Source organism: Prionailurus bengalensis, chromosome E4 (assembly GCF_016509475.1).
Source record: "Prionailurus bengalensis isolate Pbe53 chromosome E4, Fcat_Pben_1.1_paternal_pri, whole genome shotgun sequence".
Lineage (NCBI taxonomy): Eukaryota > Metazoa > Chordata > Mammalia > Carnivora > Felidae > Prionailurus > Prionailurus bengalensis.
Genome location: NC_057360.1, coordinates 27,757,746 through 27,772,323, shown reverse-complemented (window position 1 = coordinate 27,772,323; position 14,578 = coordinate 27,757,746). Strand labels below are relative to the sequence as shown.

Genomic DNA, 14,578 nt, shown 5'->3' with positions numbered 1-14,578 from the left:
CTCTTTATACTGTTTATGATTTGCTGAGCTTCTTGAATTTGTTGTTTGTTGTATTTCAGTTTTTGAAAATTACCTCTTCACGTGTTGCTTCTGCTCCCCCTCTCTCCCTCATTCTCTTCAGAGTCTCCAAGTAGAAATATGTTAGACCTTTTGACCATTTACCACATCTCTCTTCTACTCTGTTTTTTTATATCACCCTCTTTAGAAACAATAAAATAAAAAAACACTATGCTTCAATTTGGAAAGTTTCTATTGATCTGTCTTTGAATTTATTAGTTATATCTTCTCTCCTGTCATGTGTTCTGTTAAATCAGCTGATGAGTTCTTCATGTGATTTTTCTTAGTTCTGTAACATCTATTTTCTTCTTTTTTTTTAAATAGATTTTACCTTTTCATCAGTTTCTCTATGTTTTCCCACATTTTTTTGAACACGTTATTCATAGTCATTTTAACTTTCTTGTCGGCTAACTAGATTTTGGACATATGTGTGTGTGTGTGCTACTGTTTTCTCTTTATATTTTCTATTATCATATGATTATTTTTCTTTGCATGTCTAGTAAATTTTTATTCAATGCTGGACAATGTGTAAGTAACTGCAAAGGCTCCAAATGATGCTATCTTCTCACAGAGAGGGCTTATTTTTCCCTCTGCCCTGCAGTTAGAGTGCTCAGCTATTCACTTTAATCCGTTCAGGGACTGAGCTGGGCTAGTGTTGGGTTGCAGAGTTAGTAGGCCTCAGTCTACTAGGCCTCTGCTTTTTCATTCACCCTAGGTTGTAACCCCTAGGCATTTCAGTGGAAAGTTAGGTAAACTTATTTTACCAGTATAAGAGACTGCTGTTGAGAGGTTTCTGGCTCCTTAGTCTTCTGTCTATACTGCTTAAGAAAGGCAAATGCTTTGAAGGAGATACTGCATTGGAAGCCTCTTAAGTCTCCAGTTCTGTCACATCAGGTCTGTGTACTTGTGAGAGTGGTGACTGGTGTAACCATTTTGAGAGCAGTTTCATTATATCTAGTTATATTGATAGCACATATAATCTAGGACTCAGCAGTTCTGTGTCTTGGTATAAATCCTAGAAATGCTTTCACATGCATACAGAGGAAAATGGAAGCAGCTTAATTTTTTCATGAAGAGAATGGATAAAATGAAGCATGTTCCTGCCAGAAAGTACAATACTGCAGGAAAACGAATGCATTACATCTCAGTAATGTTCAATAGAGATTTCTGAAAGGACATTGATGTTCTATATCTGTGCTGTCTGATACAGTAGCTACTAACCACGTGTAATTTTTAAGTATTTAAAACATGGCTAGTGCAACTGAGAAACTGAAATTTTAATATTATTTAATTTTAATTTAAATAGCTACATGTAACTGTGGCTACCATGTTGAATAGTGATAGCAGTAGATCTTTATCAAAAATCGTAATATTGGCTTTTATACAAAAGCAGGATGCAAAAGAATACATACAGTATGATACCATTCTTATAAATTTTTTAAGTCACAAATCAGAAATGTATGTTTTATGGACTCACTCCTGTACGTATTGACTCTTACATGTACAAAAGTACATATAAAAATGATAAATTCCTGGGGAGGGAATGGGAGAAGGGATTGGGGTGTTCAGTTTTATCTATAATGATATATTTTTGAAACAGAAAGATTTGAAACATATATGGACAAACTTTTCAATCCCAGTGGTTGGTGTTTGAGTGACAAATTTTTCTACATATCATGTTTATAGTACTTCATAATGTTTTTTAAGTAAATGTGCAAAAAATACTCTGAACCAACTGTCTACTCCTGGAAAGTTGCCCTACAGAAATAAAAATACCAGCTTGGAAAGACGTATGTACTAAGTTATTTATTACAGTTGTATCAATTTTAGTATATGTGCTGCTGAAGTAAGCATATTAGGGTTGTATCAGTAAGAATTATTTTGACTGGTAGTGAGATGGCTATAACCAATTTGGCCACATATCTTTGTACAACTGTATCCAAAAAAGAGAGAACATATTTTCCTATGTTATGTTCTTTTTTTTTTTTTGAGATAAAATTCACATAGCTTAGAATAACCATTTTAAAGAGTATTTCACTTATACCATTAACCATTTTAAAGTGAGCAGTTTGCTTGTACAACCTTATGGCTTATTCTGAAAAGAAGAGCAAACCTTTTCCTCCAAGAACCGCCTTCGGACAGTTTCTTCGCTCTTCTAGATTTGGATTGGGTGAATTTATATATTAATTGGTTCAGAAACCCAGGCCTAACCTATAATAGCAGTTTTTCAAAATGTACTCTATGGAACTCTCAGGTCCCTGATACCCTTTCATGGATCAAGGAGGTCAAAACTATTTTCCCAAAAGTGGGATATGAATTCACCCTTTCCATGTGTTGACATTTGTGCTAAGTGGTACAAAAACAATGGTGTATAAATCTGCTAGTGCCTTAGCACAAATCAGGGCAGTGGCACCAAACTGTCTAGTAATCGTCATAGTTTTCACCGCCTCACACTTGAAGCTAAAAAAAAAAAAAAAGCTAGTTTCACTGGAGTATGTCTTCAGTAGTAAAAATTGCTAATTTTACTCAGTGTTGGCATTTGAGTACTCGTCATTTTCCGTACTCTGTGTGACAAAAATAGGAAGCCCAGAAGTAAGCACTTTTGTTAGATACCAAAAGACAGTGATTAACTCAAGGAAAGGTATTTGTGTAGTTGTTTGAATTGCAAGCTAAACTAGCTACTTTTTTTTTTTATGGAATATCATTTTTCCTTGAAAGAATTATTCAGAGGCAATCTGTTTATTCAGATTTGGGTATTTGACAGTCATTTTCTCAAAAATGAACAAAGTGTGCCTGTCACTTTAGAGAAAGCAGCAGTGACAGTATTTGTTGGCGATGACAAAATTCAGACTTTCAAGTAGAAGTCATTATTTTGGGGGCAACTGGGTGGCTCAGTCAGTGAAGTGTCCCACTTTGGCTCAGGTCATGATCTTGTAGTTTGTGAGTTCGAGCCCCACGTCGGGCTTTGGGCTGATAGCTCAGAGCCTAGAGTCTGCTTCAGATTCTGTGTCTCCCTGTCTCTCTGCCCCTCCCTGTTCTCACTCTGCCTCTCTCTCAAAAATAAACAAACATTAAAAAAAATTTAAGAAAAAAAAGAAGTCATTATCTTGGACAATTTCTATCCACCACCTAATACTAAAGAACTTTTGAGATCTGTGGTGATAAGAAAGAATGTGATTTTTTGATACCGTATAATGAAATGCGTCAACATTAGGAAGATCTGCATAACTGATTGAACCGACATTTTCCAAATGACCAATGCATGATGTTAAAAAAAAAAAAAAAATCAAGCCAGACAATTAAAGAGATTTGGAAAAATCTAAATACTACTCTTCTCACAATTTTTTTTTTTTTTGGAAAATATAGTTATTTTCTTTAAAATGCATAGTGTTATTGTATGTTCACGAGAGAGCAAGAGTAAACAAGGGCAAGTAACGTCTTAGTATTGTGAAGAGAGTTTGACCCTGAGAGTCCCCTGAAAGGACCTTGGGAACCCTCTAGAGTCCATGGACCTTAGTTCAAGAACTTCAGCTCCAGAGGGGCGCCTAGGTGGCGCAGTCGGTTAAGCGTCCGACTTCAGCCAGGTCACGATCTCGCGGTCCGGGAGTTCGAGCCCCGCGTCGGGCTCTGGGCTGATGGCTCAGAGCCTGGAGCCTGTTTCCGATTCTGTGTCTCCCTCTCTCTCTGCCCCTCCCCCGTTCATGCTCTGTCTCTCTCTGTCCCAAAAATAAATAAACGTTGAAAAAAAAAAAATTAAAAAAAAAAAAAAAAAAGAACTTCAGCTCCAGAGAAATCCGTACATGTACCCAAGGAGACAGACAATGTAAGCCTCTTCATTGTAGCGTTGTTGTAATAGTAAACAACAACTTTATCCAAACATAGAGGTAATGGACACATGAAATATTATATGCCTCCAATGTTATGCAGCATTTAGGTATAAGTCAACACAGAGAGCTATCAAAAGTAATGACTAGCAAATAAAGCAAGATTGAAAATACGAATATGTGATATTATTTCTAAAATATTTAAAAACATAAACCAAACAATGTAATGTTTTTTGCAGGTAAGTGTAAATATTTGTGGAAGAATTTTAAAAGAATGTGTTGGAAGGATATATACCATGGTAGTGATTACCTGTAAGGACTTAGGGCAGAGGACATATACTGATTTTATCTGTAATGTTTTATTGCTTCACAAAATAAAGACTATGATAAAATATGATAGAATATTAACAGTTATTAATATGAGATTTTAGAAATTAGATATCTTTATGCACTTTTCTACATGTTCAGTGTTTCCAAAAATCAAATATGATTAAAAGAAATTATAAGTTGCAAATTATTCCTGTCTTTATTATGCGACAGGAACACAGATTAAAACACATGATAAAACCATGACAGTCTCTTAAATTTTAACTATTATTAACAGTGAAGTGAATCACCTTTTGCCCACTTTTTAAATGCCCAACAGAAAACTTAATACCCTGGTTGGAGAGTTTGGTGCAATGAAGTCTTAAATGTTTCTGGTGGCAATTTAAGTAGAGACAGTTCTTTTTTGAAAGCAATCTTTAAATGATTTTGAGGGCCGTAATATGATTCATCCTCTCTGACTTGTTTCTCCTACCTTTTGGAATCTCTCCATAAATCCATAGTATGAAACGGTTATGGCATGAAAGCATTCTTTGGGATGATAAAAAAATTACAAGCGGCCCGAGTTTAGCAGTAGAATAATGGTTCCATTAACCACTTAATCTGTTATGCAACTATTAAACAAGTGTAAAGACCGTATGGAAAAATGTGGAGGGTATCTTACGTTTAAAAGGGGGACAGGAGGGTGCCTGGGTGGCTCAGTCGGTTAAGCATCTGACTTTGGCTCAGGTCATGATCTCACAGTTCGTGAGTTTGAGCCCTGCCTTGGGCTGTGTGCTGACAGCTGAGAGCCTGGAGCTTGCTTTGGATTCTAGGTCTCCCTCTTTCTCTGCCCCTCCTTTGCTCATGCTCCATCTCTCTCTTTCTCTCTCTCTCTCTCCTCTCTTTTCTCTTTCTCTCTCTCTCCCACAAATAAATATTTAAAAAAAATTAAAAGGAGGACAGGAAATTATTAGTCTGTTGTAGTAATAGTTATTTAAAATTAAGGGATAATGTTAAATTATTTTAGCATGTTGTGGGGTTATCTGACTCTTTTTTTTCCTCCATGATTTAAAAATTTTTCAATATTATTACTTTTATCTTGAAATACTGTATGTTTTTATTTTTGATATATGTGATGATTGGGCTTTCTTAAGATATTACTGTGGACTTGTGTCCTCCAAATCTCAATCCTTCTCCTAACTCTTTAAACCTTAGGCGGAAATTAAACGTCTTCAAGAAGCCAATAAGGCAGCTCGAAAGGAAAGACAACTAATTCTTAAACAGCAGGAGGAGATAGAGAGGATCCGACAGACCACCATGAAATTACAGGAGAAGCTGAAGTCAGCAGGGGAGAATAAATTGGTAAATTACATAAAATTACTATTTGTTTTCTGTCTCATGTTGCTTGCTAATAATCCCTAACCCTGCCTCAGTTTCTAATATGATGGACATGTTCCTCCTAGCACTGTGATACCATAAGGTACTGGAATAAAGTTCTATGTCTGTGCTCTTATATATAATGACAGTTTTAATTTTTTTCCCCATGGAGTAATTCAAGTTTTGAAAGGGACACATGGTTCATATAATAGTTGAAAAATGTTTTCCATTCATAAACTCAGTTTGAACAGAGTACCTTGCTTTTGCTTATCAATCCAAATATATTCCTCAGAATTAATGAGAGAGATTATTTTTGCTCATTTTACTTATGTTAGCTACCCTATGTTAATACAATGATACAGGAGTGAAAGGAGGTATTCAGACAAAAGCAAAATGTGGATCTATTCTGAGATACTGTGAGATGTCGATATAGTGTTGGAGAACCCAGACTTACAGCTGTATAGTTATATATTTTATATATTTATATATATTTATATTTATATATATGTTTTATGTATATATAAACAGTTACATAGTTTATAAATAGCTAAATAAAGTCTCTCGTATTTTCGGCTTTGATTTTTAAAATACACCTTAAATTTTGAAACAACCCCAAATTTATAGAAAATTTCAAACACGGTACAAAGAACTCTGTCTTCCTGAGTTGAAAGTATGACAGTTCTCCAACTGTCACAATAATGTGCTTTATATCAAAAGGTAAGTTCAGAATCACATATTGCATTAAGTTCTCATGTCTATGTTGTCTCCTTAGTCTGGAAAAGTTACTTGACTCTTATAACCTTCACACTTTGGAAGATCACATGCCAGTTATTTTCTAGCATGTTTCTCAACTTGGATTTGTCTGATACTTCCTCATAATTAGGTTCAGGTTGTGCATCTTTGGCTGGAATATCACAGACATGATGCTGTGTTCTCCTTGCATTCAGTCAGTTGGTGTCTGATTTTGATTTATCCCATTACTGATGATGTTGACTTGACTTGATCACTTGATTAAGGTGGTGGCTATCAGACTCTACTATAAAGTTACTTTCTTTCTCTTTATAGTTAATAAATACTTTGCATGTTATTTTTTAATTTTTATTAAATATATTAAAAAAAATTTTATGTTTATTTTTGAGAGAGAGAGAGACAGAGTGTGAGTGGGGGAAGGGCAGAGAGAGAGAGACTCACACACACAGAGTCTGAAGCAGGCTCCAGGCTCTGAGCTGTCAGCCCAGAGCCCGATGTGGGGCCTGAACTCAAAAACTGTGAGATCATTACCTGAGCCCAGGTTGGCACTCAACCAACTGAGCCACCCAGTCTCCCCTGCATGAGTTACTTTGAGACTACATAAATTCTTGTTTTTCATTAAACTTATTATTTTATTTGTATCAGTATGGACTGACAGATTCCTACTTTACTCAAAGGTGAATCTGTTACTGTCATTTGTTTTGATGCTCACTTTGCCCCAAATCAGACTATTTCAAGTTTCTTTTGAGTTTCTGTATCCTTGTGACATGTCCCAGTCAGTCTTTGAGCACTTCCATGTTTCCTGCAACAAGATGTCTCCAAGGTCGTTTTGTACCTTCTGTGCCCCAGACTTGGAACCAGCTGTTTGTCCAAGGAGGAAAGTTCTTTAAAAACCAGTAGGCATGCTCATTGCTATTCAGGTTTTGGCCTCCTAAAAGCAAGAAATCTAGAGAATATATAGTTTTATGTAGATATAATAAAAATATACATTTTACATGTATATTTCTGTATGTACATATACATGTTATACATATATGTGTATGTATATATACATATGTATGCGTGCATATATATGTGTGTGTGTATATATATACATATACACACACACATATATATACATAATGAGTTCATGCTGATTCTTTGATTTCTAATCCAGCACCATAAGTTTCCATTCTAGTTTTCTCTCTTCTGAAACTTCCTTCTCTGACAGACAGCTGGTTAACATTTTCCTTAATATAGATAATTATTTGATCATTCTTCTATGTAACCCGTCTCCATAACCTCCACCCCTTTCCTCATGTCGATAGCCTTCTCACCGCCCCTGGAACCTGACTCCCAAGTCAAGCTGTCCCCCCCCCGCCCCATCTCCTTGCCCTTTCTCTGTTCTCTTCTTACCCTCTTTGCACTCTGTTCTCTGTGGGAATGCCACCTCACTCTGTTTGGGCTTGTGACATGCCATGTAGGACTGCCTTCATATGGACATCCCCATTGTTCCACTTGGGCTTGGACTTGGCACACAGGCCACCCTCCTGTGTTAGAGGCCCTCTTCATCTCGCTCCATTCAGCACACCTTATTCTGCTGTGTGTATTGTTCACAGAATAAAAACAGCCATGATTGTCCCTACTCATCTTCCTGAAAAGTTATGAACATAAATGAGTATTTGTGGGAAAGACTTACTTTTTGTTCATGAGAAATAACGTATCAAGCTAATAGCTCTAGGGACGCCTGGATGGCTCAATCCATTGAGCATCCGACTCTTGATTTTGGGTCAGGTCATGATCTCAGGGTTTGTGGGATCAAGTTCCTCGTTGAAATCTGCACTCACAGCACAGCGGCTGCTTGGGATTCTCTCTCTTTCCCTCTCTCTCTGGCCCTCCCCCACTTGCTCATGCACTCTCTCTCTCTCTCTCTCCCTCTCAGAATAAATACACTTTTTTTAAAAAGCCCAATTGTTCTAAATCCTTTCATTGTAATTTTTAAGTTGAGAAAATACTGCTTTTTTCGTTAGAAATGAAAAGAAAAAAGATCCATCCCTCAGTATTATTAAAATTAATTATGTGTTCCCTTCATTCTTTTTTAAAAAAGTTTTTTAGTGTTTATTTTTGAGAGAGAGACAGAGTACAAGTGGGGGAGAGGCAGAGAGAGAGGGAGGCACACAATCTGAGCTGTCAGCACAGAGCCTGATGCGGGGCTTGAACTCACAAACTGCAAGATCATGACCTGAGCTGAAGTCGGACGCTCAACCAACTGAGCCACCCAGGCGCCCTGCTCTTCATTCTTTTGTCTGTACGTATAAACGTTACAGTGTCTGTAGTTTTGTATTTCTTTTGAATGGTTCAATTTAAAAGAAATTAGGACAGGGGCGCCTAGGTGACTCAGTTGGTTAAATGTCTGACTTTGGCTCAGGTCATGATCTCGTGGTTCATGGGTTTGAGCCCTGGGTCAGGCTCTGTGCTGACAGCTCAGAGCCTGGAGCCTGCTTCTGATTCTGTGTGTGTCTCTCTGTCTCAGCATTACCCCCCCGCCCTCCCCTCCCTCCACCGCCCCACCCCACTCATGCTCTGTCTCTGTCTCCGTCAAAAATAAACATTAAAAAATTAAAAAATAAATAAAAGAAATTAGGACAGGTACTAGTTTGCTAGCAACAGAAGATTTTGGATTTTTTTCACATCTTGTAAGAAATTATTACACTTTGTGATGATATATAAATATATGTAAGATATACATAACAAAATCTATATTTTAGCCATTTTCAAATATGTGATATAATCTTGTCTTTTAAGTAATTCTTTTATTTCTACTTTCTTATAAATATGATTTTGATAAACATAGTTTTGAAATAACAGTGTTTAAGATCACTTTGAGATCTTAAATTCCAGTAAAATTGTAAAACTTTACCCTCCTTTGTTTACAGGACTCTCATAGTGACGATGATACAAAGGATAATAAGGCAACCAGTCCTGGTCCAACTGACTTGGAGACCCGCAGTCCTTCCCCCATTTCAATCTCCAGCAGTGAAACTAGCAGCATTATGCAGAAACTGAAAAAAATGAGAAGCCGCATGGATGAAAAGTAATTCATTTTTATAAATATCTCCTGTTCACATTGAAAATGATAGCAACAAATGTCTTTAATGTACTTCATTAGATTAGGTTGATAAAACATAATATTTTATGAATTCAGTAGCATTTTAGCAGAATTATTAAATCAACCTAGAAGTCAGTTGACTATAGATCTTATTATAAAACAAATTTTCTTGTTTTTAATACAGTCAGATTTCTTATTTTAAAAACCAGCATAGTGGGGCACCTGGGTGGCTCAGTCGGTTGAGCGTCCGACTTCGGCTCAGGTCATGATCTCGCGGTCTGAGTGTGAGCCCGCGTTGGGCTCTGGACTGACAGCTGAGAGCCTGGAGCCTGTTTCAGGTTCTGTGTCTCCCTCTCTCTCTGCCCCTCCCCTGCTCATGCTCCGTCTCTCTCTCTGTCAAAAATAAATAAACATTAAAAAAGAATTAAAAAATAAAAATAAAAACCAGCATAGTGATTGCACATATACCCATGACAATGTTTCCATCTTTCTTTCATTGAAAGCTAAAAATAAGTGGGAAATTTATACTTCTCTGAAATCGGTGGATGTGTCTACTGACTTAGGGAAGCAGTTAATGGTGTATCCTGAGATCTCATGCTGTGGCTCGCTGACCACTCCGGGCTTAGGTCAGATAGAAATTTTAACCTGTGAGTAGGTGTGGATTGTTCAGTTGAAACCAGAAAAACTGAAATTCTCCTGGGATGTTGAATGCTTTGGCAGTCTACCATTCTTCTAAAACATTACTAAGTATTATTTTTTTAGAAGTTCTTTTAAAGAACGCTACTTCTACTTAAATGTAGCTCAGTTGTGTGTTGACATTGACCATATGAAGTTACATGTACGTGAGAGTCTACTCTTCTGGGTGTAATTAAATATGCTTGTCAAGTTCCTGTTTGTGGACTCTATCCTTGACTTTATAACAATTTCTACCTTCTTTAAATACGAAAGACAGACCCATTAAAACGTTTGACCTTTATTTTATTTTGTTAACAGTTTGAATCACAGATTGAACTTAAGTTGTATTGATATCTTTTGTCAGTGTACCACACATCACCAAATTTAATAATGCTCTGTATTTATGTGTGACATCAACCTATGAGTTAATTAGCTTTTGAATAGTCAGTTGTAAATCAAACCTGATTACCATAGGTGTAGTGTTATATGTTGGCACCTATTGCTTAGTTAAATTGTATTTCATAACTTTAAAATACCTAAGTTGGTTATGAAGATAAGTTTAAAAAATAAATACACATTTTTAAAATAAATAAAAAGAGGTGAAACCAAATATTTACAAATGTGTAAGTATTCCTTTTGGATAATTCCATGGGATAGTCTAACTAAGGCTTTTTAAAAAATATAGGAATTTATTGAAATGTAGACTAAAGATGCTTTCTTTCTTTCCTAATAAAATTTCCCAAAGCCTGTATAGGCATACTGTTTTACCTCAGAGATTTTTGTATTCAGAATTATCAGTCTCGTGAATTTTTATATTATAGCTGACCTGACATTTTATATATACCTCCAAATGTCTTTGGTAAATGTTGGAGGAAAGACAGCTTCAGAAATAATTTCTTCATTGATCCCTTGCTCATCTATATTAGTAAGATACTCGTTGCTGGTCTTTATGAATAATATTCTGATAATTTTGATCACATAGAAGAAGAAACTGCTAATCCTAGTCTGTTTGTGAGATGAGTTCATGTAGCTGCTTATTTCAGATTTGGTTAAAGCTTTAAAAATTCTAAATAACAAATTCAAGGTTGAACTTATTGATTTTGTTCCAAGTTTTATTAATTATTTTCTCAGAATCCAAAATATTAAACACATAGAAGTTTTGTATTATTGTTCTACCTTTGTCAACTGCTGCAGGAACCATTTGAGAAATTCAAAGAAATAGGCCTCGAAAGATTCAGTGACTTGATGTGTGTTTGAAGCAGTGTGGTTGTGTTTGTGGGTAGGATGAGGTAAGGACAGCGGTGGCAAAGGAATTAGTTTTAATGTTTAATGATGGTGCCGAAATTTGAGGATGAACTGGAGTATTTTTCAAAAATAGCGATGCCCTATAAAGGAAGATTATTGTTATGCAATGCTTTTTGATCTCTAGAACAAAATAATGTGAAAACTGGTTTTTATATGCCATCCGGATCACCAGAACTTTATCATGAGATCTCTTTTAACAATATTGAGCCACCCAGGCACCCCAACAATATTGGAATGTCAGTAGAAATGCCATTAAATAGAATGAGTTCATTTTATAGTCAACAAAATCATTTGAGCCTTTGCTTCTAGGCACTATTGTTTGTTCTGTAGATTTGCAAAGGCAGTCTCCCAAGAGATTACTATTTTATTGATATAAAACACCTGTCAAAAAGTATTCCTCCCTCAGTAAGTTTAGCTAACTATTGAGAAGAACTTTTTCACTATATACTATTGCTTATTGTTAACCCTCTGATTCTATGACAGATATTTCTCTAAAGCAATCAAACTGTTCTCGGCTATCGTGAAAGATTTCCTTCTTTAATGTGTCATTGAGACAGCAATGCCTTTTTTAAAACTTGTATGTCTAATTTATGGCTTTTCCCGACCTTTTTATTGGTCTGACATTATATAAATAATTTCCATTTCTCAGTGTAGTGAAAAGCAAAAGAAATTTAAGTTGTGAAAAAGATTTGTAATAATATATGTTTCAGGAGCCACAGAGTGAATAGCCCTCAGTCTTTTTGGTACTGTTGCAAGTGAAATCTGAGTTTTGGTTATCATTGTGAGGGGCATTGTTTACAATATAAGTGCATTGCCTGTAATCCTGAAACATATATTCATGAAGAAAACACAATGCAGTTGACTTCTTCTGTTAATTTGCCAATTCCATTTCAGGGAAATTTTTTACTGAGCAAATAAAACAGAAAGAATGGGTTTATCTTCAAGTGTTAAAATAGGATACAGTACATTTTCTCTTTCATTTAATAGCAACTATTCTTTTATATTATTTACTAAATATATACTTATTTTTAGCAATTATTTATTGGGGAATGTATGAGTGTGCTAGGTCTGACAGATACGAAGGTGAATCAAACAGAAACCTTGACCTTAAAGAGTATATGGTCTAGGTGGAAAAACCAAATGTTGGTTCCTTTAGAGAAGTGTATATAGATTAATTGCTCAGAAATTCAGAGGAAGAAATTTCTACTGAAAAAATATATCAAAGCAATTTTCATGGGTGAGTGTTCTGAGTTAAATATACTTTTGAATAAGTAAGTACTTTAATAGCGTAAGAAGAAGCGAAAAAAATCCCACAAACATATAGTTATATTTTGGTTTGATCATTGCAGACCAAGGTAGCATGGAAAAATGAAGTCAGAACTTCTGAAACATTCATTTTAAATATTTTAAAATATTCCCAGTTAGCTTAGAAACCATTAAAGGAGCAAATTAACTTACTTGGTTTTAAATAATCATAAAGTTAAACAGATAAATATTGTATGACATAGATGTGTCTAAAAATATTTGTGGTAGTGTCCGATAAATATTAAAATCTTCACCATTAATCTACTGAGTTAAAAAGTTAAGGATTTGCGGGGCGCCTGGGTGGCTCAGTGGGTTAAGTGTCTGACTTCGGCTCAAGTCATGATCTCATGGTTTGTGAGTTTGAGCCCCATGTCAGGCTCTGTGCTGACAGCTCAGGGCCTGGAGCCTGCTTCAGATTGTGTGTCTCCCTCTCTCTCTGCCCCTCTCCTGTTCGCACTTTGTCTCTCTCTCTCTCTCAAAAATAAATATTAAAATTTTTTTTTAAATTAAAAAAAATAAAAAAAATTAAGGATTTGCAAGGGAAGGCTTTTGATATTCCATTAAAGAAAACATTTTCATTAGAATTTTAGAAAGTGTGTTGGGGCGCCTGGGTGGCTTGGTCGGTTAAGCGTCCGACTTCAGCTCAGGTCATGATCTCACAGTCTGTGAGTTAGAGCCCCGCGTCGGGCTCTGTGCTAACAGCTCAGAGCCTGGAGCCTGTTTCAGATTCTGTGTCTCCCTCTCTCTCTCTGTCCCTCCCCTGTTCATGCTCTGTCTCTCTCTGTCTCAAAAATAAATAAACGTTAAAAAATAAAAAATAAAAAATAAAGTGTGTTAAATATCATTGCCTTAAATTAGAAATAGAATTTTCTTGGAGAAGGTTCTAGACTGAATGAATCCTGATAGTCTGATAATTTTCTTTACTTTCTAGGTTAGGAATAATATACCTGCATTTTGTTTATTTAACTATATGCAAATTATTAGTCACTTTTAAGTAATAGAATAAATTTTGCTTGAGAAAAAATACAAGACTTCATTTTCTTTTGTCAGTACTATCCATATCCTCATATTCCTGATATCATTAAAAATGCTTAAAGACTAGAAGAATTAATTCATTTTAAAATTTAAAACACTGTGTTTCATTTTTACTTATTTACAATATAGAATTAATTTTTGGTCCAGAAACAATTTTAAAATGATTTAAAGTATTAGATTTTTGTTTGTTTTATTTAATATTTTTCAGAGTCAAATGATTTTACAACTCACAATTTCATTTAAAATTTACATTGTAATTTTACTCTTTCAAATTATAGCATGGTTTTATAATATGTTAGAACATAATCTACAATTATATTAGCTCAGTGGGAAAAAAGCTTCTCATTTATGTCACATGATCTAGCAGTATGTTGAGGTAGCAGTATGTTGAGGTATTTAAAAAAATGTGAGGAGGTACTTGGAGAAAGAGTTGGAAACTGCTGGAACTAAAAGGTCTCTTAGGGACGTCATCTAGTATAGTCCTTTGGTTTCACAGGAAGAAATTGAGGCCGTGGACATAAGTGATTCATCCCACATGTCACAGGTTGCATAGTGGCAGGGCTAGAACTCAGACCCTGCTTTCTGGATGCCAGCCAGCCAGAGTTAACGTTGAGTTAAGTTAGCATATCTGCTTTCAACCTCCTAGCTTAAAAAAAAAGAAAAACTACAGTGATGACTTAGAGTTATCTCCGTAGAAATTGACCCTTCTAAATAAATAGGATTTGTTTAAATTGGAAGAGTGCTCAGTGGCTGTTTATCTGTATATGTGTAGAGTTTAGAGTGTGAAAGTGTGACTTTAAAAGAGAACTAATTACTCATGAATTTCTTAAGATTAAATAAGAACATAATGATTTAC

At 35.5% G+C, this 14,578-nt stretch overlaps 1 protein-coding gene across 3 annotated transcripts in view; it reads left to right on the top strand.

Annotated features, from left to right (window-relative positions):
* The window catches only part of CEP350 (centrosomal protein 350), a 156,888-nt gene that overhangs the window by 92,984 nt on the left and 49,326 nt on the right, over positions 1–14,578 (top strand). For all 3 annotated transcript variants that reach the window (XM_043568419.1, XM_043568417.1, XM_043568418.1), the window contains exons 26-27: positions 5,403–5,549; positions 9,230–9,387. In XM_043568419.1, coding sequence (XP_043424354.1) covers positions 5,403–5,549; positions 9,230–9,387 — 305 coding nt within the window. The remainder of the gene's footprint in view (positions 1–5,402; positions 5,550–9,229; positions 9,388–14,578) is intronic.